Genomic DNA, 23,870 nt, shown 5'->3' on the forward strand with positions numbered 1-23,870 from the left:
TTATAAAAGAGATGAATACAGAGAATATATACCGAGGAACGGTTGATCTCTTCAAAGATATTATTTTCAATCTGATAATCTCAGATTACTGAATACTTTTCCACCATAACAAGTAAGTCTACCCTTTAAACCTTTGTTAAAAACTATGGTCGCATCCCTAATCATAAGCCGCCAGGACTCTCTCTCTCTCTCTCTGTCTCTCTCTCTTAAGATACGTTTGGCAAAAAACCAGAGTGAAATTACTTTCTGTCCATACTAGTAATTGCGTGTCGTCTACGACACATTTCTCATGAGTATCTGTACTCGCATAGCCCTATCTGCTCTTCTTTCTGTGTCTCTTAAACCAGAGTGAAATTGGACCGCTGGCCATTAGCCGCCTTAACCTTTTGCTTTCGCTTCAGGGTTCATACCCCACCTATATATATATAAACATATCAGCCATCTTTTTCTTCCCTCTTATATATCTATCAACGTCTAGAGACGAAGAAAATTAAGACCCAACTCATCTTATCTCCTTATTATGCTCTCTCTGCCTGTCATGGAGAATTACCAAGGTTTCTTCCCCGCTTCTGCTTCTTCTTCTTTGTCATTATCATCTTCAGCAGCAGCAGCAGCAGCAGCAACAGATTCTCATCCTTTCTCTTGGGATATGCTGAAATCTCATGCTCCTATGGATATTCACGGTAACAACCCAAGTGGGTTTCAAGGATGGAACACGGATCATCAGATCGATGCCTCACGTTCAGAACCGATTAGGAATGATTCTTCCCACGGAGGGATGAGTTCTAATGTGTCCGATGGTGAGATGAAAGCTGGGAAAAAGAAAGGTGAAAAGAAGATCAGAAAACCCAGATATGCTTTCCAAACAAGAAGCCATGTTGACATACTTGACGATGGATACAGATGGAGGAAGTACGGACAGAAGGCCGTGAAGAACAACAAATTTCCAAGGTTTGTTCTTGCTTTAATTTATCATCTCTATCATGAATTGGATCTATCCAATACTATTAATCATTAGTAAAAAGTAGCTAGATTTCCACTACTCACTAGTTAAATATTTTGATGAGATAATATACCAGATAGGAAACCTTTTTGCATAGAATTATGCAAAAAGGGTTTAGTGTCTACCAAAAAGGAAAAGGTTTTGGTGCAATCTGACTCTTAATTAGATATATCCTTATTGATTCATTACTACAAAAACAAATTAATTATCTTGTTCTTTAGAGGATGAATTTTCCCATTCCTTGTCCATTTTCTGGGCATATATACTCGAGGGCTATCGTCACCTTACTTGTTCTTTTGAATACTTCAATCATAGGTTCCGACCAAGGAATCTCAATTTTAGGGAAACGCTGGAGATGAGAGAGGTTGATTTAGTGAAATTAGAGAGCTTATATCCTTCATATGATTGTCCATGAATTAGCAAGGTTAAGTTTTGGGGGACTAGAATGGCTCCTTCAATCTCCAATACCTCAACTCATACAGTCCTCCTTGCTGAAACTCCTAAATAAACTTCCTTGTTTCCATACCCCACCATACCAAACCCTCCCCCACCTCCACCCAAAGAAAAAGAGGCACAGCGCAATTAACATCTATCTTCAATGAATTCTATAAACCTATATCTGTTGCCTTTATCAAAAAAAAAAGCAATTACAGCATATATATGGACGAAGACAAAACCGTCAAAGGACTTAGCAGAGGAAAATACAAATACAACTTGTGAAGACATATATATAACAAAATATCCAAGTACATGCAAGTGGACTTCTCCTTTACATCATCCACCAGGATTACTTTCAAGGGTTCATAAAGCCTTCTCTCATCTATGTCAAGGATGAATGGAGATTAATATATAAACGTAAGAGATTTTGGAACGATCATACAATTTAATTTAGTAATTCATTTACATACAGGAGCTTGACCAAGGACAATTTTCTTCTCTGTCGTTTTTGGGTTTTGAGAAACATTTCATATAGGAGCTAATATGAGCAATACCTCCTTTCATTATACACTTCTTTTGAAGATGCCATGGCTCAACCACTATCACTTAAGTTTTACTAATTTTATACGTGTTTTGTTTTCCAGGAGTTATTATCGATGTACACATCAGGGGTGCAACGTAAAGAAACAAGTGCAACGTTTATCCAAAGATGAAGGGGTTGTTGTCACAACATATGAAGGGATGCATACACATCCAATTGAGAAGTCTACTGAGAACTTTGAACATATCTTAAATCAAATGCGAATCTACACTACCTTCTAAATCTCCATCTTCTTCTTTGGTCTTCTCTTAATTCCATTTTAGTTTTTGTATTGTGCAAGGATGGTGGAGCTTATTGTAACATCATTTAACACTTTGTATAAAGTTTGTGACATTAGATTAGTATTCCAATAACGTGTCACCGACCCTGCAGAAATATTCATCCAATTTATTTTTTTTAAATACTCTAGTGAGTTGGATTTTTTTTTTGTTTTTTCTTCTTATTTGGTTTGATAATCTTGGAATTAACTCTAGTATTCAGCTTCAGCCCCCATCCCATACCACCTGTTTTCCCATCGTTGCTGAGTAGTGAGATCTTCCAGCTGAAACAGATCGATAGCAGAAGGAGAAGATAAAGAAACCCTGACCCGAAAAGAGAGACAAAGCTGATAAGAAAAGCTTTATTTTGTTAAAAATAATTTTTTACTAAATACAATACATACGACGTTTACTCCTTGTGGCGTTGCTTATAAAACGAGAAGAAGTGAAGAAATCATGGATGGAAGAAGGGACGTTTGGGTTAATTACTAATTTTCTAGCTGGGTTAATCGTTCAGCATAAACATTACTACTAGACTTTGAAATACAAGCAATCAGTAACTCAGCTGAAGGGGAGATGAAGGAGAAGATCAGCTCAGTACACGAAAACGACCAAATGCTTGGTAGACTTAGTTAGCTTAGATTATGTTTTGCACCTTGCGAATTAACTCTGGAACCGTGGTTCGTTAATGCTATATAAGGTTTTCTTTTGAGACTGCGTGCAATACTGTGCTTAGAAGATGTACATGCAAAGCAACCTTGCAACGAGTTTCAAGGAGTTAGATGCCTCTAATTCCCAACCTTAGCATACAAGATCTATTAATTTCTTTGGGTACGTGGCTTGACATGGTCGTGTATTGACCAATGCAAGGAAGAAGAAACTTCATTTGATTCCATGAGTACTGCATTTTTTTTCCTGAAGATATCTCTCAACTTCTGCTGGACTGCAGCTATGCTTAAAGAGTTCGCACGGGGTAAAATCCTTCACTCCCACCGTCGTGGTCAGTTTTATGATGGAAGGGTGAAGGAAAGGAATGAATGCAAACTAACCTTCACTAGCTATCCGTCCTCATGGTAAGTTAGGGAGGAGAATTGGACATCGATTTTCGCTTGCATAGGGTACTTGTTATGGACCTCAAGGAATAAAGACACGCATGCATGAGGCTGATTTTGAATGTTGCTCGTTAAATGTGCAGTACCTGCTGCTGACGGTTAAGATCAAAATCTCGCAACACATGTACATTAATGCGCAACACTGAAGTTAAACTACTTTATCAATGGCCAACTCCTTTTTGTTGGTGTGGGTATCAGATTCATGACTTTTATCGAGTTACACCAGATATGATTGACCTGATATTGGAGGCTTTCTGCCATATCCAAAGTTTGTAGTATGCCTTGTAAGGTTTCCCTCATGGTGTTGTCGTATGCATTAGAGCCTAGAACCACGAGGCATAACTTGTCCTCAACGAGTAGTCCCCAGCACCATTCTGTATGATTTCTTTTGGAGTTTTCCATAGCTGCACATAGTAGAATTGATCACGTACTATTGGATCTATTGTTCTATAGCGATCTACATATACACACTAGGTCTGATTTAAGCATGGTCAGTGGATGTTCTGTATTCCTAGGACTAGGTGGTTTTAGTTCAAGATCTGATATCCATTTGTTGACAAAACTCGATCATGACTCTATTAAGGTTTGCTCTAGCTTGATTAAATAGCACCGCATTTCATAGGGTTCAAATAGCATAACAAGTTATCATAATAATCGAGAAAAGCCATTTCAACATAGGTTTCCCTAATTTGGAACGGTAGTAAAATGAATAGCATAGAAGAAGCAAACTAATTTGGTTGAAAAACTCAGTACGTAGGCCAAGATGTTGAACAGCCTAGGTGCATTTAGTTCATTTGCAATCAACAAATAGATGCCAGTCTAATTCTAGTCCGTCGCCACACAACACACAATTAGGCTATCTGGTGTCCATCGAGAGAGAGTCTCCATGACTAAGATACATGCATTAACCAAGCGCCAGAAGAACATATTAAATTTTGGATCAATGTTTATTTTCCAAAGAAAATCCACCAAGCAAATACTGAAAAGTCAAATAGTTACTTCTCCTTTTAGTTAATTTCTTGAAAGCAAGCTTAGTCGAGAAGGATCCATTAGGAGAAATAATAGATTTCCAACTATCTATTTCATTTCAGGAGTTAAAGAGTTATTGTGTTGAGAACATTCACAACATCCCTAGGGGAAGACAACCTAATTTCATCTATAATAAGATATCTCCTCTCCAACACATCAGTGACTGAAAATGAAGATTAAATTTTGCCACTATATGATCTTGAGTAGTGGGAATCCAATGATCAAACCAAAAGTTGGTGTCTCTGCCCTTCCCTGCCTTGCGGAGGACCATACTTGCAAAAAAGGGGGGAGATTTTTGCAGATTATTCTAGACAAAAGAGCCAAACTCTATTAATGACTTTTGAGTAAAAAAAGATGTTTTGAGAAGTATTTCACCTCGATGCACCTGGCCCACAGGGAGTTGGGTTTCAAGACCAACCTCCATCTTAGTTTTAGCATAACAGCTTTATTGACTTCGTCCATTTTCTTGAAGCCTAGACTAGAGCCCCCCTCCCCCAAAAAAAAATCTTTTTTGGAATGCAACATTTATCCATTTATCCATAGAGACAAATGTAAGGTATTTAACTGGCTTTGTATGTTCTAGAATCTCTGGCAAATGAACATATTGCACTAATATAGTTCTCCCTAATTGGCCTTCCAACCAGCACGTTTAGCATTTCGTTTTTATTTTATAATGAAAGAGTTCTTAGTCCCAACTCTATTATTGAAGGCAATGACTTAGCCCTTTATTCTAGAGGCTCAGAAAGATTATAGGAAGGCCATGACTTAGCCCTCGTTGGGTTCACATGAGGCAAAGTTGGCTCCTCCCCGAACTGGGGAGCTAAAACTTAGAGTGGACGCGACTGTGACTGAGCAAACCAACCGTACGTAAACCAAAGGGGACTTTCAAGACCAAGCAAATGATTTTAGAGATGCTTTTATAAAGAATATCAATACCATATTAGAAGCAGAAAAGACCCATCACTTCTTAGTCAAATGATCAAAATTCGATTCTCCCATATTTGCTCTTCTTCAACATATATAAAATTATCTTTACCAAAAAAAAAAAAAACATATATAAAATTATGAGTTCCAAAACTGACAGTCCCAAACCACCCCCCGTCCCTTATTTTTATCTCCACCACGAACTCGCTTTATGAACATCTAAAAGTTTTAGTCTACAAAATTTTGTGATGGGTCCTGCTTTCATCATGCATAAATGTAGCGCATTCAACCCGTGGGAATTCGTACTGCATGTTAACTCTAAATAATAAGACTGAGAAGAAACTGGGCATCCCTGTCACTGCCCCTGCTAGTTTATGTGAAGCGGGAGGTATGCCCAATCCCTGTCCATAAGTTCAACATATAGAGACGAGTTAGAATTGGAAAATGCTACTTGGAGAAAGTTGCACTCTGTGTTCTTGTAAGAACAAAAGCATTTAATCCAGGAAATCTCCACCCAGCCCGCCTGGAATTACTCATAGATACATTGCTTTTCACACCATCTGGATTTTGGATCCCGTTATCAATAACTTCAGGACCCGTTGATGGCTCAACAATAGCATCTGTCAATCCTTGAAGCTCCTGTAACACAAATGTCAATAATTGAATCATGCTTTCTTTTTCTTTTCTTTTTTTTTGAACAATGAAAGGGGACCATATAAAGTAGGCTAACCTTCAGACCAGAGGCTACCACAGCACTCTGCAGTTGTCGTGAAACCTGCGAAAAGCTCGGTTTCATAAGGAATAGTACTTCACAACTACTGTCAGTCTCAAATCAGGCAATAATTCTTACTTCTAAATGAAACACACTAAACCTTGAGAGCAGGAAAAAATTGCCAAAATTTCAAGAGCACCCGTAGGAGATTTTTTAATGGGTCCAGTTAAGGCATGTTCCTTTTTCTCATCAATCTTTCTGGACCAGTTGCCATATTTTGGGGCGACCAAATGGCTTGCCACATGTACCTCAGGAGACATCCAACATCTTCACAAGCACCACCGAAATGGTGGATACCACTGAAAGCACATGCGGCTTCCATAAGAATGACAGTTACCTTCCTCGTCACAGACTCTTCTTTATCCTTTTCTGTTGGCAACTAAACTAACCTTTGGTGCAGATGGAGACGGGGGCTCCCGTGATACAACTCTGGGTGGCAAAGAATTCATCTGTAACAGCACAAATGACTAACACAATCAGTTTCAGCTAGGAAATCTGCCAATTTAATAGACTATGAAAGTTAAGGATCATGGGGTTTGGTATAAAACCCAATATAGGGTCCTTTTTGTTATAAAACCAACATAGGCTCTGATACCGGATGATGCAGACCTTAGAATGGTCCACTATGGGCTTTCACGAGCGAGGAATTAGAAGAATAGGATAAGGAAGAAAGGGGAAATATAAATAGGGAAAGGAAATCTCACAATCTGATAACATTCAGCTTATCTCAATCAATTGGAAATTACATCCTAATACAATTTCTTTAAAAATAAACACAAATCCTAGTTGCAATATGAAACTGAAACAAAATTCAAACCAAAATATCACTCACTCCAACGCAGGAAAACTAAAATTAAAATTGAACTGATATATTTAAGTTCAACTCTTGTTGGACCAACCCCCAGTTGAACCGGTTAATTTTGTGACTGGACCAGAACTGATCGGACCCATCTATTGATATTGCATCACGCTGGAGCCTTGAAAAGGTGTATAGGTCGCAAAATAAATTTCCAATCCCCAGGGTGCTAATATTTTCCAAGGTTAAATGTCATGCAAATCATCACTTCCTATAGTTACTTTTCAATTGGTAACGAACAATAAAAAGACTACACACAGTGAGGTACAACATACGCCACAACAAAACAATATAAATGTCTACTGTTTTCCATTTTCGGACAAGTCACAAGCATTTCATTAAAGAAAACAAACCCCTTTTCGATGTCTTAGAAAAAAGTGATATCTATTCGATGTTGTATGCAAGGAGAAAAACCATCTATAACATATAGGTATAATCTATCAAGTTTAATAGAATTATATAGTTGTTTACATGTTTTTCTTTTCTAAAGAAAACATATGCAACCAAAGTCCACATCAGGCAACTCACATAAATTTCATATGAAATAAATGATTTGTTACACAACCTTGAAAAGAATTTCAGTAGAAGACATGGCATCAACGGTTGTTTATTTTAGTGACTGAAATTAATCAACCCTCCCGCAAATTGACAAAAACTTTTATCCAGCTGAACCATTTCAAATCAGCTGCCACGTTTATTGCCGCTTGTTTTCTCCAGATTCATTTTAAATTGACAGTTTCTTCCAACAAACATTTAGCAGTTTTCAGACAAAGGAAAATAAACATAAAGTACCAAGTAAAGGAATCTTAAAGATTCCAAAGGTTAAAATTGAATAACAGTTCATTTCATCCTAGGATGGACCCCTAATTATTAACAGATCCCATATGTAAACCAGATGTTCATAGTCCATATGATCACAAAACTAACCCAGGCTGGAGTCCAAAAGTAAGAAAATCCAGTACAGGACCTGTAAGGTCATTAAACAAAACACGGAAAAACCACATCCCAAATAGCTGGTCAACCTTATTCATCAGTTGGACAAAATTTTGACTGAGCCTTGCTTCAGTCAGTCAGCTTTTGCTCCAGACCCGATCTTCATTACTGGTGAAAGGGAGTTCCAGACCCCTTAAGATCTGCCAAAAAGCACAGATTGAACCAGATGACCCAGCTAAATCATTCTGACCCACCCTCTCCCTTCATTCGGGTCAAAACTCAAAAATATGTGGCCTTACCCTGTTTCCAGAGGGGTATTTCTAGAATTTGAACCACAGATCAAGCATTCGAAAACTGAGCACTTGACCAACATGCCAAGCACAAACTTCACAAAGAACTAGTATCGCATATTATGCTGAAGCCACAACACCAAACCTCCTCCTCCACGAGCCCCAATATCCCCCCAAAACACACACATTCTCCAGGCTTCTTATTAATATTAAGTTGAGAACTACAATTCTAACTACATTTCTGAGGCAAAATATTTTCAATGACCATCTTTAGCCTAATGTCTATTGAAACATGCTTTCAAGTTTCAATTAGCACAATTCTAAGAAAATTAATAAACGGAAACATACCCTCGATGCCGGTGTTATTTGTGGAAGTTCCAAAGCGGGTCTGCTAGAACTGGATGGTGATGCCTTAAGAGTTCCCAAAGAGAAGTTGATATTAAACAAAGAGTGAAAACTGTATATATGGTGTAATCTGATATTTGATTGAAAATTTAAAGTTTCACAATCAAACCATGGACCATGAGAAAAGCGTATGTCTAAATTGAAGAGCAGAATGCAAAGATGAAATGTATGAGAAAAGACCAGCAAGACAGCTTAGATAAAAAATATATATACAGAACCAACAAATATGTGATAATAAAGAATCTCACCTCAACAAGCTCAGAGATTTTGTTTTGCTCCTGTTCCCAAATTAAAGAGCACAACTTTTCAAGCATTTTATTGAAAAGATCCTGAAGCAGGATTTTCATATAAAACACATGCAACCATTAGAGGGCTTAAATGAATTATGTTTAAAAATCGTGTGCTGTTGAATAAAAACAGTACCTGTTTCCTTGACATTTTCACTAGTCTAGCTTCCTGATGGATGAATAAAACGAAAATGAATGATTAGTTTATCACCTAAACTCTGAAGACCATCTTATATACTAAATGCACAGAAAAAAGATTGTATATTCAATAGGTAGAATGAAGACATGCCACCTGAGGTTCCATTACACGATAAAGATATTCTACATCAATGCCAGTCCTATCTGTTTGACCTCGAACTTCAGAAATCTACAAACATAAAACAACTCATTATTTTTAGAACAACAATTTAAAAATCTCAATTACTAAGTTGCTGAAGTGGTCCAACCTCCTCTTTTATTGCGGCTGTGATCTCTAAACATTCATCTAGTCTAATATCCACACGATCAACCCTTGAAGATAAAAATTGCTTTGCTTGCTGCATACATAAGAAATATAAGCATTAAGATGATGGCAATACACTCATGAGAACATTAAGTAGGTAAGATGCTCTGGCCAACACACAGCACGAAGAACCCATAAAAATAAGAAAATATCATCCACACCAGAAAACATATAGAAGTAAAAGATCATGTTTTCCACAGTACACACGTCACTGAAGTGTTTCGTGGCTGAAAAGGCACAGATCAATTATTTTGGACTGTTCAGGGTGAGTTTGGTCTTGCCTGCAAATGTGAACAAATGTGAACAAGCTTTACTCAATGGCATAGCATAAGTTAACGACCCAATGGAGAAAAGAACGATCACATCACCTATGGAACTCATAACCATAACAAAATCATCTAGGCAGTGGAAATAGAGTAACAGGTTGGAGTGCGAAGAAATTCCTAGGCCTTTCTCCTTAAAAATTGATTTTGGTTGAAACAATTTCACAAGATTGATGGGAATTGCTTTCCTTCCAATGGTAATCTAGGGGAGGTAATGTAAGTCATTCCAATTGCAATTTAGGAGAGGTAATGGAAGTCATTTCAATTGTAATTATAAATTTTCCCAAAGAAATGGATATACAACAGATGGATCTCCTCTACTTTCAGTGGTTTCTCGATAACAAACATGGTAGGGAGATTGGTCTTTGGTGCCTACATATCTCATATTTGGTAAGAGGCAATCTTTGTAGATGGACTACCAAATCCAAATGCCTTTGACTAGATTTGGAAGGCCAATTGTAAGGATGTTGGGCTCCAAGATTTATCCCGTTTCAGAGTGCATTAACTAACACCTTAAGGAAAAAGCTCATTGTTGTTACCTGGGATCTTGATACTTCTATTTTGTCTTAGCCTGGCACTCTACTAACCCCCTACCCCACCCTTTTTTTCTTTCGCCCTGTTTCCCTTTTGGGGTTTAGTATATGTTGATTATTAACCCCAAAAAAAGGGTTTCTCAAAGCATCAACTTGCATAAAGATTCCAGTGGAAATGGTAAAAATATTTTAGGAATTATGCATTGTCCAATTGTAAGAGTTCACTAAAAGGGGAAATTGTTATGGACCCCCATCCAAAGCAAAATATATGAAGGTAATCCATTGAAGATCAATCAAGATAAGGATTAATATAAATGGGTGACCAGAATTAAGATAGAACTTTGGCAGGTAGGGGGAATCAAATTATATTGATAAACCACCAGTGGAAGATCACTGGTGGCAATTGTTCATTCATTTGCAGTAAAATGACCAACAAGGAGTTTGGGAGGAAGGGAAGGGTGGCAATCACCTATTTTGAAGTATTTCGGAAGTAAATGAATGCTCATGATTTACAAGCTGAAACAAACTCAAAGTGTGTAGTTACCATCAGAAATGCATGGCTGATTCCAGGTAGTTCCTGACTTACCATAAGGCTTATATTATACACGTAGAAAAAGACCTTGTGAGATCTTGGCTAGATGTCTCACTTTTCGCTCAAAATAAAAAACTACAGTTTTGGTCAAAATCTCAGTTGAGCTGAGATCTCGATCCAATGTTTCAAGCCAAAACACAGCTTAAAAACTAAAGAGGACCCACTTTGATTGAGCTGTAATATCTTGACTCGATCTCACTTGAGTTCCATGATTTTGCCTGGGTTCTAAGATACCAGCTCCATTCTTCAACTTACTTTGAATTTTTTGTTGGATTCTTGGTTGGACACTTTACATTAATTGATTCCCAGGAGGCTAGGACATCTACACCACATCTACTAAAATTATAGTCTGTTTTCAAGATCATCTACAAGGAAACTTGCAGATATGTGAGCAAGCTAGACCTAGAGAAACTGCTGGATCATGATAGGGCTTTGCATGATGTACACACATGTGACAGAATCTCCAACTGTACTACTTTATTGTAGTTTTAAGCTTTAACATTTGTATTGTCTATCAGACTTTTTGAACATGAATATGTGGATTGAATACTTTAATTGCTGAGTTTTAAGTTTCATGTTCCTCTTACCTCCCTCCTAGTGGTACTAGGGATGACTCACAACGACCATTCTTTGGATCAAGTCAAGAATTTCAGCAAGTCTTCTAGCTCTTGTTTCCTGAACTCAACCTGAATTTAGAGACCATCTGAGCTCTTGATCTTCATCTAAGTGATTACTCCCTAATCTAGTTTAATATTCTCTGAAAATTCAATGTGGTTTGGTACTATTTCATTAGACATGCATTTTTTTTTTCAAAGGAACCTTAATGTTTCATTAATGGAAACTTTTTGCCATAGTGACCAGTAAATGGTTGCTTGCCGTTCAAGAATGTCTGAGACAGCATACCATCCATACACAGTATTTTGCTCTAAGACTTCAATTCTTCTATGTTCAAGCAAATGCATATTGTTATTTGTTCCATAGAACTAAGGTCGAAAAGATGGGAGAAACAAGGTTCCCAAAACTCTACCCCCTGGTTGATTCTGTTCATTTTATGGTGAATGGAAAACAGTGATACGCTATGCAGATCAATACTCTGTTATTTTCATGGCACCAGTTGATATACGGGATCTTGTTCTCGCTGCGTCAAACTTTAACGTGAGGAAAGCCCACCTTCATCAATGATAATGGTAGAGAACACTTTGGCATCTCCACTTTCCCCTCTCATCCATCACAAAATGCAGAAACAGAACAGAGAAATTTTTATTTACTTGTTCAAACAGTAGTTGAAAATGGAAAATATATTGTCTCCGTTAAACATGTGTTTGTTCATACAAAGGCAACGTACATGATGGACTCAATAGATAAAAGTTCATAAGGAGTAGCTCTTAAATGTCTGGCAACAGTATTTTCAGGAAGAATATATCAAAAGCCAAATAGGAGACTTACTGAAATTGATGATGATAATTGGTCAAATTGATTACCCACAGCTGTGCGAGCATCAGATAAACCACCTCTTGTTGCAAACATCAAGGCAGAAAGCTTCCAACCCTAAAAGAAATTTCAAAGCAGCTATAATCATATTGGATAAACTGCAAAATAAAGATCAAAAATAATTTTAGGTAGTCATCCACATAACAATGGAAGGTGAAGCTTTTAAAAATTACAAGATAAATTTGAGACATCCTTTTAAGGGTTTTATAATCTAAACCATTTCTACCCCACTCAGTGTTGGGAGAGTGCATAGTAATGTCTAGAGTACTGATACACATAGATGGACTTACACAAGATGCGTACCATTCCAAAAATGGGTATCTAATTAAAATAGACTCTGAAATTTGACATGTGGTTTATCTAGACTATGTACTTGCTACCCAAAAGTCAGACTAAACCTATCATCAGTTCACATGGCAGAATAGATACCTTATGTCATTTTGAGAAATAAAGACCTTCCTCATAATGATAATAATAATCATTTGCCAAATTTTTGAGAAAAAAATGAAGACCTTAAGCAGAACCTGAACTTCAGATATAATTTTATAAGGGAATTTATCAAGAAAAAAGGATGAGTTGTATACCAACAGTAAATGTAATGCTTAACCAACCATGATGGCATCAAGATCAAGATCATTGTTTTGCAACCACAATAAAATATAGATCTTCAATTTATTAGGAAACAATATTGGGCCCATAAAGAAGGCAACCACTGCCAATTTTACAAGACTGACTCGAATCAGGTATAACCCAAAAGATCATGGAAGTGATCACTTTTTGATAATACCCCCATCTCCATGCCAAAATGAAAAGGCAAACAAATATTCACCTTTTCCCTATAAAGGACTTCACTTTTCCTGCATTAAAGCTGCATTCCATGCATATGAGACAATCTAAAAATAGCTCTGTTAAGTTATCCAAATCAGGCTCAACATTTTAATAGTTGCACAATTTATATGTTTCAAATTGAACATATCAAGAGAATATGTCCATATTTATATCAGAAAGAATATGAAATCAATTACCTTCCACCATATATATGCATATCCTATACCCAAGATGATGACAACAGGTACCCCATAGGTCCCAGCACCTGCACATGATGAAAGCTGGTTAAATAGATGGGTGTTCAACTGTCCATATTTAGGTATTCTTTTTCTTTTTTGGATGAATAAAGAAGTTCATTACCAAAGGAAAGAAAGGGAAGGGAAAACACAAAAGAGAAACAAGGACAAAGGGGCTCAACATGCAGCACCAAGCCTTTGCAACAAAAATAAAAAGGCAAATAAAGGAGAAAGAAGATACAAAACAGTGAACACTAGGCAATAATGGACTAGAAGACAAGGCCAAACTAGGCTCGCAGGTGGCAGAGCATTGACCTTGACATAGCAGGTTTCTAAGGTTGCAATAGCATGGTTGAAGAGGGCTGTTTCAGCTGACACAGGGCTGGGAGAATTGCAGAAGACCTATTTTCAGCATTCTCACAACCAGAGGACGCAGAGACTGCAGCAGGTCAAACTATTCATCACGAGCAGGGTCTTCATTGGAGTTGACTTCAGAGTCTTCACATCAATTAGCGGCAGCAACGGTAGCAGGGAGTTTAGGGACAGGACAGCACAGCAGAGATGGCATGGGCAGGCAAGGAGGGCATAGGATGGCCCTCAGCAAGCAAGAATGAAGCAGGAAGAAAGGAAGATAGAGGAAGAGAAAGTGGAAGCCAGGTGGAGAGAGAGAGAGACTGATCTGAACCGAACCCAAAGCAATCTCAAGAGGAGATCCCCCGAGGACCGAAATATGGCCAAGGGTTGCTGCCTAGCACTCTATGGTTGAGCCAGGCACATGGAATTTTTTCAGCAACAGGGGCATTTTGGTTATTTTGGGTACCCTAGTCCAACCCAATTTGATCAAGTCTGAATCAGAATCTTGTTAGGAGTCCACCTCTATCTTTATTCTATTATTTGAGTCCTTCTTTCTTTAGTTATGAAAGAATCCTAGTCTAGTTAGGTATCATATTTAGAGAAGGATTCCTTTAGTTGTGGTCCAAACTCTACTAGGAGACTAGTTTTACTCTTGTAATGTACTTCGAATTCTTCCAGGTTGATACAAGTAAGAGTCCCTAGTGGAGTAGGAGTTTCAAGTAATGTAGAAGTCCTTGTTTGCTTTGGTTTCCAATTTGAGTCCAGGTAGAAGTATGGGTGATTAATAAATTTGATTGACGGAGATATAGAGTGGAACCATCGGTTTCCAAGGGAGGAAACCAGTGGCAGCTTTTAGCATTCTAGTTTTCACAATTTTCAACCTTCTTCCTTCCATTACAAGTAAACATCCCTCATCTCTGCCACTACTCTTCCCCTTCTCGCTTCTTCATCATTCTCCCTCTCCTTTCTCTCTTGTGGCCTTTCCCCTTCATCCCCAAACTTTAAACCTGAGATTCCCCATCCACAACTAAATCCCACCCTCTCCCCTCCCCTATCCTTCAACTCCAACCTCCAACCCTAATCACCACCCTAAAAACCTCCTTTTACTTTTCTGTAATTTTCCCATATCACCCTCCTTTATTTTTCTGGAAATTTTGGATTTTTCTAGAGACCCAAATTTGAAAATCAGATCTAAGCCAAATCCAACCATCAGATCAGACCCAAACTTTAGGAATCTCATCCCCCCAACCCTGGTGACCTTCCCTCCCAATTTCAGCCCTATTACCACCCTAGATTCACAATACCCTAACCCTAGGACCTCTAGATTTCCACCTTGAAACCCAAAACAGCAAGGTTTGAGTTTGTGTTTCAATAAACCCCATCCGTATCTATTATCCCTTCCCTACAAGCCCTAACAACACTAATCAGCCCCTACACCATAAGCGCACAGTCTAAGGAACCCCAATTTACTGCTGAATTCCGTTTAATTGATCCTGAAGACGACCCTCGATTTGGGAGTTACATCAAAGATAGAGAGACGAGACGAGAGAAGAGACTTGTTATCTCAAGGAGTAGAGAGAAGAAGAGAGGGTCTCTCCTGCTTTGGCTTCCAACCATTGAGGAAGATGGTTGCTGGCAAGATTGAAGAAGGAAGAAAGGAAAAGAGAGGGAGAGGAAGAGGAAGTGGAGAGAGAGCGAGAGAAGAGGGAGGAGAGCAAGAACGAGACAGGGTTTCTTGGATGCTAGAAGAGGCAGTGAGAGAAGGAAGAGAGAGGCAAAACTAGAGAGAGGAGACAATAGAGGGAAGAGAGGGAAGAGAGGGAAAAGAGAAACAGTGAGAAATGGAACGAGAGAGGAGAGACTCAATTCTCTCAAAAAAGAGTGAGAGAAGGTTTCTCCTGTTCCGACTCCCAGCCATCCTCAGACTAATCAGTGAGAGGAGAGAGAGAGAGGGGCAGAGAATGAGAGAGAAGAAACGATAGAGAGGGAAGAAATGGAACGAGAGAGGAGGCATTCTGCCAGGATGGAGATTGTTCCTTGATTTCGACAGTCCGTGTCAATCACAAGCCACTCCGCCCGATGCTAATGAACTTCAGTCAGTAGCATCCAGCCTCTTCACCACGAGTTGCATGGATCAAAGAATTCCATTAACAGATTAACAGAACTCTACGTCTTAGCTAGAACACCAGTTCCCCCAACATACTACTAAACACCACCATAGTTTGCAGTCTCCCATAAAGACCTAGGCATTCTATTTTACTATGCTGTGTTCCTAATTTCCTCCCTATCTCTGCTATCATCAGAAGAATAGAACATTAATAGTAAGAAATTTTACATATATTAAGAGCTTCCCAAAGTTTGGTATAACATAAGTTGGTACCCAGTGCTATGAGGCACTGGTGGGTACCCATATACTAGTCTCAGAATCATATCCCACTGTTTTGCAATATATAGATTCCACCATCTGAATCTTGGAACCAAATGGGCTTAACAGAACCCTCCACACAGAAAAAAAAATGCAGATCACATTGTTGTTTATGAACATATGTTCTCACTGTGAAAATGGTTACACTTGAACATAGACATAACTTGCCAAGTATATCCTCACCAAAAAACACTTGCAAGTATGTTCTACGTGGTCATAATCATTAACAAGATATACCTTACATTTAATCAGCTAACCTAATAGTCTGTTAGAATCTAAAAGCCAAAAAATATTCACAACAGAGACAAATTCTGATATAATCTAAAAACCAAAGAGTATTCACAACAGAGACAGAGTAAGACAAATGAGGCAATAGGCAAACCTGATCTTCCCCCAGTTATAATCATAACTGAGCTATCCGATGCAAAACCCTGCAGCTCTTTCCGTAAGTTATTTACCTGTACAATAGAAAATATTTTACCATTGGTTCCAGCATATTATTGCATAAACCAGATCAAAGATGTTAAGAAGAGGCCCTTCAAATTTTTATAGTAACTGGACCATCCATAAAAAGGAGAAAACTAGGAGCTTGGCATGCCACATAAGGTTATTGTGTACTTGCAGTATACAATGATTTAGAAAACAAGGCATACAAGGAACCAATATACAAGAATAAGGGCAGATTTACAATCACCCTGCTGCCCCTTTACCATCTCAGTACTTCTAGAACTAGGCAATCATTAATTCGAGGCAATCATTAATTCGAAGACAGAACTAGTTGGAAAATGAGATCAAGTTTGGGATCCTAGATTTGGGCGCCATAGCAACCTCAACCAGCAAACCCAAAGAGATGGAGAGAGAGAGAGAGAGAGGACACTGTCTAAAAGATGACTCTATTACCTAGGATTCCTCCAAGGGGAAGAAATGTCAGTTTAGGTGCTGTGTTCCACTAACATATTCCATATTCGGACAAATTAAACCAGATAAAGCTATCACAGGATGCGATGGATGAAGTAAGGTGAGAACATTAACAAAGCAGAAATTCTTTAAGCTACATCCAAAATGAATTTTAGATTAACAACGATAAAAGGCCCCTCTTAAGGATAACATTCGCATGAGAAGATCTGCAAAAAACATTAAGAGATCTTGAAATCATAAAGATTGTCAAAAGCACAATACCCCCATAAATTTCAACAGTATCAAAGATTCCCAAGAGTTTGATGGATGAACAGATAGAAGAGAGAGGAGGAATGAAAGTGGCAAACCAAGGTTTCGAGGATTGGACTGGGAGATCAGATCATCCCAGCTGCCCCTAGTACGAGAGGACTGGGTTGGGCCAACCTATGGTTTACCGGTTGTTATGCCAATAGCAGCACCCCAGGATCTGGATCAAATTCAGATTGTTTGATGCACCTAACCAGATCAGACGAACCACCATGAATTAATGCAATCTGATCAACTGCAGTTATCTGTCATCCAATTGATACAGATCTATATTAGAAATAGGCTGTCAACCCATCCTTGAAACCATGGAACGTGTTGCCACCAGTGAAAACAACAGTGGATTGAACCATGAGTCCTAAAACTGGAGACATTGAAAAAATCAAAGCTATGTATTGAAAGGAGAGGGGGTGGGCTGCGCAGGCTGCCAAAGCCACCGAATGTATATGAATGAACTAAGCTTCATGTCTTTAAACATTTAAGACTACCTGAGACCAAAAGAAATAAGCAGAAGTTTCGGACCCTTGAGATTCTCATGTAAACAAGCCTTTTTCTTTCTTAAGGCTCCAGCTCACTTGCAAAGAGAGCACTCTCTATAAATTCGTACTCCTATCAAATGCTGCCAAGGCCCAACCATGTCCAATTCATCTCAACATGGTTGATGTGGATGCGAACCACTGGGCAGACCTGCCAAAGGTGGTAAACCATCAACCTCATGCCAGCCTTTCACAACAGTGAAAAAGAATTCCCTACAAAAGATGCAAAGCAGTTACCCAATGGACAATCTAATGGAGGCGAATTAGCTGTGCCTTGCTGGCTTTATGGGTTTACGGGTGTGATTTTGGTCCTTCTCAAACACCTTGGATCACCTAGATACCATAAATGACCATGAGAAAACCATGAAGCCCAGAGAGTTCATGACACTTAGGTTTGTGATTCTTTTAACATTTTTTGGGTATATAACCAACTCAGAAGTCAGAATCCATCAAGCAATCCAAATAAGAAAAACATAAAGTGATCATGGAATTTGAGAAGTTCAAAAAATAAAGTACAAATAAAAAAACCCCTTAAGAAAATTATAAGAGAGGAATAAGAAACCTGTGCCAGAAGAGCATCATTTGAGGGTTTGGTACTTGAAGCAGAACCGTCTTTCTGAATTTGCTTCACAACAATCTGATCAAGGGGCATCAATTGACTACAGCAATTATCATAATAACTATCAACTACAATTCAATTCAAGAAAGGGATAGGAGTGCGCCCACAATCAATCACTAGTATGATGATGTAACATGTACCAAAGGCCAAACAGGGAAAAAACAAGTCTTATGGTGTATTCTTTTGACGGGAAAGAGTGAAAAAGAGGTTGGAAACTTGTACCTCTCAGAAACTTCCGAACATCATCAAATGCATTTATTTCTTTTCTACTAATGTGACATCTCATTCACATTCAAAGTCCCACCAAAATTGGTGGGATTTTGGCACTATCCATCAAAAAGTTTCTCTTGGGTCTACCTCTCTCCTCCTCCCATTTCCTTTCTTCCTCATATAGTTCAAAGTGCAATGCCATAAACATAAACACCTTTTCATCCATTGAGTTAACACAATCTTATGGAAAAACCAAAATGTTGAACCGTAAACATGGTTTAAAAGTGTTGATCTGTTTAGTATCATGGCCAAGCACATCCTAGTACCAAATGATACAATACATAGCAATACTTATTCTTTTATTATTTTAAAAATTAAAAATTAAAAATGTCTTACTATTATAAGGATTCTGTTTTGTACAAAGATTGAAGGAAATTTCAACAGGAAAGGTGGGAGGGGAACTTGATCTTTGTGTTTCAACCATGATTTTCTTTATAATATTGCCATCATCAATAGATTTTAGTTGATGCTCATAACTTGATTAGTCAATAGATTTTAGTCAATGCATCAACCTTGATCATTTGCACGGCTTTGTGGCCAATATATTTTAGTTGATCCATCAACATTGATCATTTCTGAGTATCCATTGTCAAATCAACAAAGTTTGTTGTCTCACTATATATATTCCTCAATTTTAGTGTCCATGCATAATACTCGTCATATATATATATATATATATATATATATATATATATATATATATATATATATATATATTTTATTTTTTTTTTTTTTATTTATATATATATAATTTTTTTTTTAATATTTATTTTTGCCCCAACAGTGCCTTTCCATGTGTATCTTGAATATTTTCGAGCAAATCATACACCATATATCTCCACTATGATATGGTACCCAATATTAATGCTTTAAAACTTGGCCATAAAACAAAAGCTTTAGCCAAAAGCACAAATTGCAGGAACCAGTCTTTTCTCAGCCATTTTTAACAATCCATACCACATGATTATCGAAAATATCTGATAGTGAATACAAACTACCTCAAAAGTCTTCTTTCTTTTTCTTTTTTTTTTTTTGGGGGGGGGGGGGGGACAAACTTTTTAACCATAAAAGGGTTGCAAGATTTGATAACTCTACCTGACTGGATAATGCAACTACTTAACAATTAAACCATCAAGCAGGGGGGAAATCTAGTTTAAAGAAACAGAAAATATGATATGCCAGTGCCACAAAACTGAGCAAGCTTGACATGCAGCAAGCAGTTTTAACAAGCAGCCAAATCGTGGGAAGGCAAAAAAAGATTCTTGCAACAGTAATCCAAAGACATATTTGTCAGAAAAAGTAGGAGGTGGACCAGGTGGGTGCCCAACTACGTGGGCTTCAATGTAAAGCTGAAAGTAATCCTAAATATAAAAATCAGGACTGTACCTATTCCCATAGAAACTAGAGTACCTTAAAAGCACCAGACAGAAAGCCAGTTACATCTGACATACGACCCTCCTTAGTAAGGACAGATCCAAGTATACCTGAAAACAAATTCAATATGTTAGTATCAGCGCTCTTCCTTATGTCACACAATCAGCAAACCAACAATCAAACATGAAATTTCTTTAGACTTCAAGATCAAGAAATATTTGAAAAGGAGCCAAAAATGCTCAAACTTACTTGACCTTAGTTTTATATTAAGGCCTTCAATTGCACATGAGCTTTTTCTTCTCATATATCATTCAAAAAGTTTAGTATATATTTAAAATAATAAATTGCCAGAAAAATATAGGATGAGGTAGTGCTGGATAAGTGAGGTAGGAAGAAGTATTCTCAAGCAGAATAAGCATTAGAGTTGGTAATGTAGAGGCTGTTCAGAAGTTACATTTGTTGGGAATGTGATCTAAGCAAACTGACACATCACTGTCAACAACGAAGCTGCTAATCCATCAATTATTTCGAAAGCACCAAACTCTGAATTCTTTGGATTAATCGGGACATTAGTTAGTGTTGAGTCATAACTTGGGTTTTTACTTTTATGTTTATTATTATTATTATTGGGTTGAGTGGGGTGGGGGGGGGGGGGGAGCATCAAGTTGCCAGTAGCACAAATACTCCAACATCCAGTTGGAAAAGTTTGGGAAAAAGCTTACAGACTCAAAGCTATTATCTCTGGACTTTGCCCTTGATATGATCATGAAAATTCATGATTTGAATAAAAGACAGAGACAAGTCGGCTAATTTTTACTTGCCTTCAATTTACTTCTTCTTATTTTTCCAAAAGGGGTCTGAGCCATCTAATACTGCATCAGTAGATGTACGACTGTGGATGTTCACACTATACGGTGTGGATTTGAACCCAAAATCTTTATGAAGTGATAAATATGACTTTTTCATCTATTAATATCCTTTACCACTAAAATAATTACATTTGGAAGATGGTTGCCGCCCAGTTTTCTGGTAGTCTAGTTTCTTGCTATTGAACCAGTCATTGCAACTTAAAAGAGTTTGCTAGCATGCTTTGACGAGATTGCTAATGGTAATCCCACAACTGCCGTGTATTCTATCCAATTGAATGATGGGAATTTCTATTGCTCAAGTGTGTGCATACATATACAGGAAAACTTGAATTAAAACGAATTCAAAGAATGATGGAAGCAATCGGAGATGGATTTTTGGGCAAGACATGAAACGGTGTTTTTTGAAAAGCAAACATGGGTCACGTATGATATCGAGAAATAGAAAAGTGAAGAAAAACCTGCGCCGACGATGATAGTGAGCTTCCCCAAAGGAAGCGCCATTGCTGATCAGAACCCTAGCAGGTCGCTGAGAATCTATCGACCATAAATCTTCTCCTCTACCAGCGAGTTTGTCGAACGTTTAGAGAGTATTTCAAGTTTCCACGGCTTTAAGCTCCGATTTTTGGCGAAGAGTGGAATTCCATATATCTAATTTCCGGTTTTATTTATTTATTTATTTATTTTTATATGGGGTAAAAGTTAAACATATAAAGTACAAACCCTATTTGGTTTGGTTACCAAGTTGCTCAGCTTGAGGTCTACGACTCTACGGGATTTTTGTTCGCGGCTGCGCGGATATCCATCCGCGCAGCCATCAGAAGTTGACGCGTGGCGTGAAAAAAAAAATCAACGATTTAAATTTCTTCAATAAATTTTGATATTTAAAATGTTTTACAAATTACAACTCTTCGTCCCTTATATTTTCTAAATTTACCAAAATAATCCCTGCTCATCTCGATGAGAACAAAATCCTAAACCTCATCTGGATTTACAAGCTCCTCTAACCCTTCCAGTGTTCACCTTCGCTTTCTGGAAAACCGCTGATGAGTTCCTCTATGCATCATTGCCTCTTCATCCATTAGAACCATATTCACCCAACATCAATCTGGAGATTGTTGTAGAAAATCAGCCACTGACAATTTTCTTTGCAGCAAGAAGCCGTAATGAAGTTGCATAGACTTAGAATACAAGGTAAGTTAGCTACTCTTTTATGTACAAAATAGCACCAAAACAAGTTGCAAAGTTTGTCCGTTTACAGGGTTCAAAACCACGATCGTCATTCATCGCTCGTATTCAGATGGAGAATACGACGAAGGTCTCTGGTTGCCGAGTCAGTCCTTAGACAAAAACGCCTCCAAGAAGAGTATGGTTCCCGTGTAGGTGAAGGCGGAGCGGACTTGACCAATGGGTAAATCCTTCCATCTAATACTGAAACTGGCACTTCAAGCGACAAGTTGCACTTTTGAGGGATTGAAAATTTAGGATTGGTAATGAACTGGGAGGAGGTGAGTTCGAATAAGTTGGCCTTACCCAGCGTTTAGAGGAAGAAAGGCCATCGCTAAAAAAACTTTCGACCTTTCTAGGCTCGATGTTAATAGGTACTAAACTAGTTTTCCCATCACTTTAAAAAACTTGTATCTTCTTCCCAACTAGCGGTAACAATAACTGGGGTTCGAGTGGAAGAGCAAGCCTTTCTAATCGCATCACCATTGTTAGATGGCTTCAATAGGGTAGGCAAAATACCTACCTCATATTGAAAAGTTCAACAATTAATCACCCTGAAGCTTTTGGATGGAGAAGAACGGAATTTATCATGAAACTTTGACTCGCTTCTGATGTGGTGTGTAACAATAACCAGCTGTCTCATTTGGGAATGTCAGTGGTAAGAGCAACTAGGTCAAGATATCCAGTTCAAGAAAAGCCAAAGTACATATCAAAGCCTTCAAAATCCACTGAAAGCAGCTGCTCGCGACTGAGATTTCAACATAGTAGACTAATCATTTCCATCTAAATAGACTAAGTCTTCGTACAATGAGTCTCATAAGCGAAGATCCAAGAAGAAAGAAAAACCATATCAAAATCTACAGTAACAATTATAAATAACAAAATCCATCAAAACAAAAGTAACATGGAAATGAAAAATTCATGAGAACATCGAAACCAACATTTTAGCATATGTAGTAAACCGAAACCAAAATTGCAAAGTAGAGAAACCACCTCAAGAAAGAATAGGCGTTTAGGAGATGGATTTACACTAGGATTTATGAAACAGAAAATTAAGTTTATTAAGGACGAAATGCTCTCTCAAGGTCTGGTTTATTCTCAAGATGCAATGAAAGTTGTTCCACCCAGAAGATTTTCACAGGAATCGCGGATTTGGTAATGTGTATGGATTTGCTTTGTCCTATTCATTTCGGGAACGGACGCAGCGGGATTTTGTTTCTCATCGAGTTGAACAGGGATTATTTTTGTAAATTTAGAAAATATAAGGGACGGATAATTATAATTTGTAAAACATTTTAAATATAAGAACCGATTGAAAGAATCTAAATCGTTGATTTTTTCTACGCCAACTGTCAAATTATAACGGTTGCGCGGATAGATATCCACGCAGCCGCAAATAAAAATCCGACTCTACGAGACACGCTGCATGTTAACGCACTCTTTCCAAGTAACTCTCTTGAGTAGACATCGAAATCTCGCATACAGTTCTCACCCTTTGCAATTTATTGTAATTCATATTTAAGTTTGTAACGAGTGACAGTTAATAATCCAACAACCATCAATAAA

The 23,870-nt window shown here is 37.9% G+C and overlaps 2 protein-coding genes across 2 annotated transcripts; one reads left to right on the forward strand and one right to left on the reverse strand.

Annotated features, from left to right (window-relative positions):
• The first annotated feature begins 315 nt into the window (after positions 1-315).
• Positions 316-2,479, forward strand: LOC149019952 (putative WRKY transcription factor 75). The gene is made up of 2 exons (XM_089146853.1): positions 316-951; positions 2,086-2,479. Exons 1-2 carry the CDS (start codon positions 521-523, stop codon positions 2,261-2,263), a joined length of 609 nt encoding a protein of 202 aa, XP_089002979.1. The 5' UTR covers positions 316-520; the 3' UTR covers positions 2,264-2,479.
• A 2,498-nt stretch (positions 2,480-4,977) lies between these two features.
• Positions 4,978-21,698, reverse strand: LOC149019953 (uncharacterized). The gene is made up of 14 exons (XM_089147950.1): positions 21,539-21,698; positions 20,248-20,321; positions 18,511-18,585; positions 16,574-16,649; positions 13,374-13,441; positions 12,304-12,405; positions 9,354-9,443; positions 9,200-9,274; positions 9,044-9,076; positions 8,869-8,949; positions 8,564-8,626; positions 6,526-6,585; positions 6,095-6,139; positions 4,978-6,003 (listed from the first exon to the last, which is right to left on the reverse strand). Exons 1-14 carry the CDS (start codon positions 21,579-21,581, stop codon positions 5,812-5,814), a joined length of 1,077 nt encoding a protein of 358 aa, XP_089004076.1. The 5' UTR covers positions 21,582-21,698; the 3' UTR covers positions 4,978-5,811.
• Between the last annotated feature and the right edge of the window lie 2,172 nt (positions 21,699-23,870).

Source organism: Hakea prostrata, chromosome 3, assembly GCF_041222555.1.
Source record: "Hakea prostrata isolate BN-2017 chromosome 3, UWA_Hpros_2, whole genome shotgun sequence".
NCBI lineage: Eukaryota > Viridiplantae > Streptophyta > Magnoliopsida > Proteales > Proteaceae > Hakea > Hakea prostrata.

Bases quoted from the DNA above. Each gene is read 5' to 3' on its own strand.
- LOC149019952 (XM_089146853.1), top strand. From the start codon at position 521: ATGCTCTCTCTGCCTGTCATGGAGAATTACCAAGGTTTCTTCCCCGCT. The intron at 952-2,085 runs GTTTGTTCTTGC...TTTGTTTTCCAG, and splicing joins AAGAACAACAAATTTCCAAG to GAGTTATTATCGATGTACAC.
- LOC149019953 (XM_089147950.1), bottom strand. From the start codon at position 21,581: ATGGCGCTTCCTTTGGGGAAGCTCACTATCATCGTCGGCGCAG. The intron at 6,140-6,525 runs GTTAGTTTAGTT...AGCTTTTCGCAG, and splicing joins CGTCTCCATCTGCACCAAAG to GTTTCACGACAACTGCAGAG. The intron at 6,004-6,094 runs GTTAGCCTACTT...TTTGTGTTACAG, and splicing joins TGGTAGCCTCTGGTCTGAAG to GAGCTTCAAGGATTGACAGA.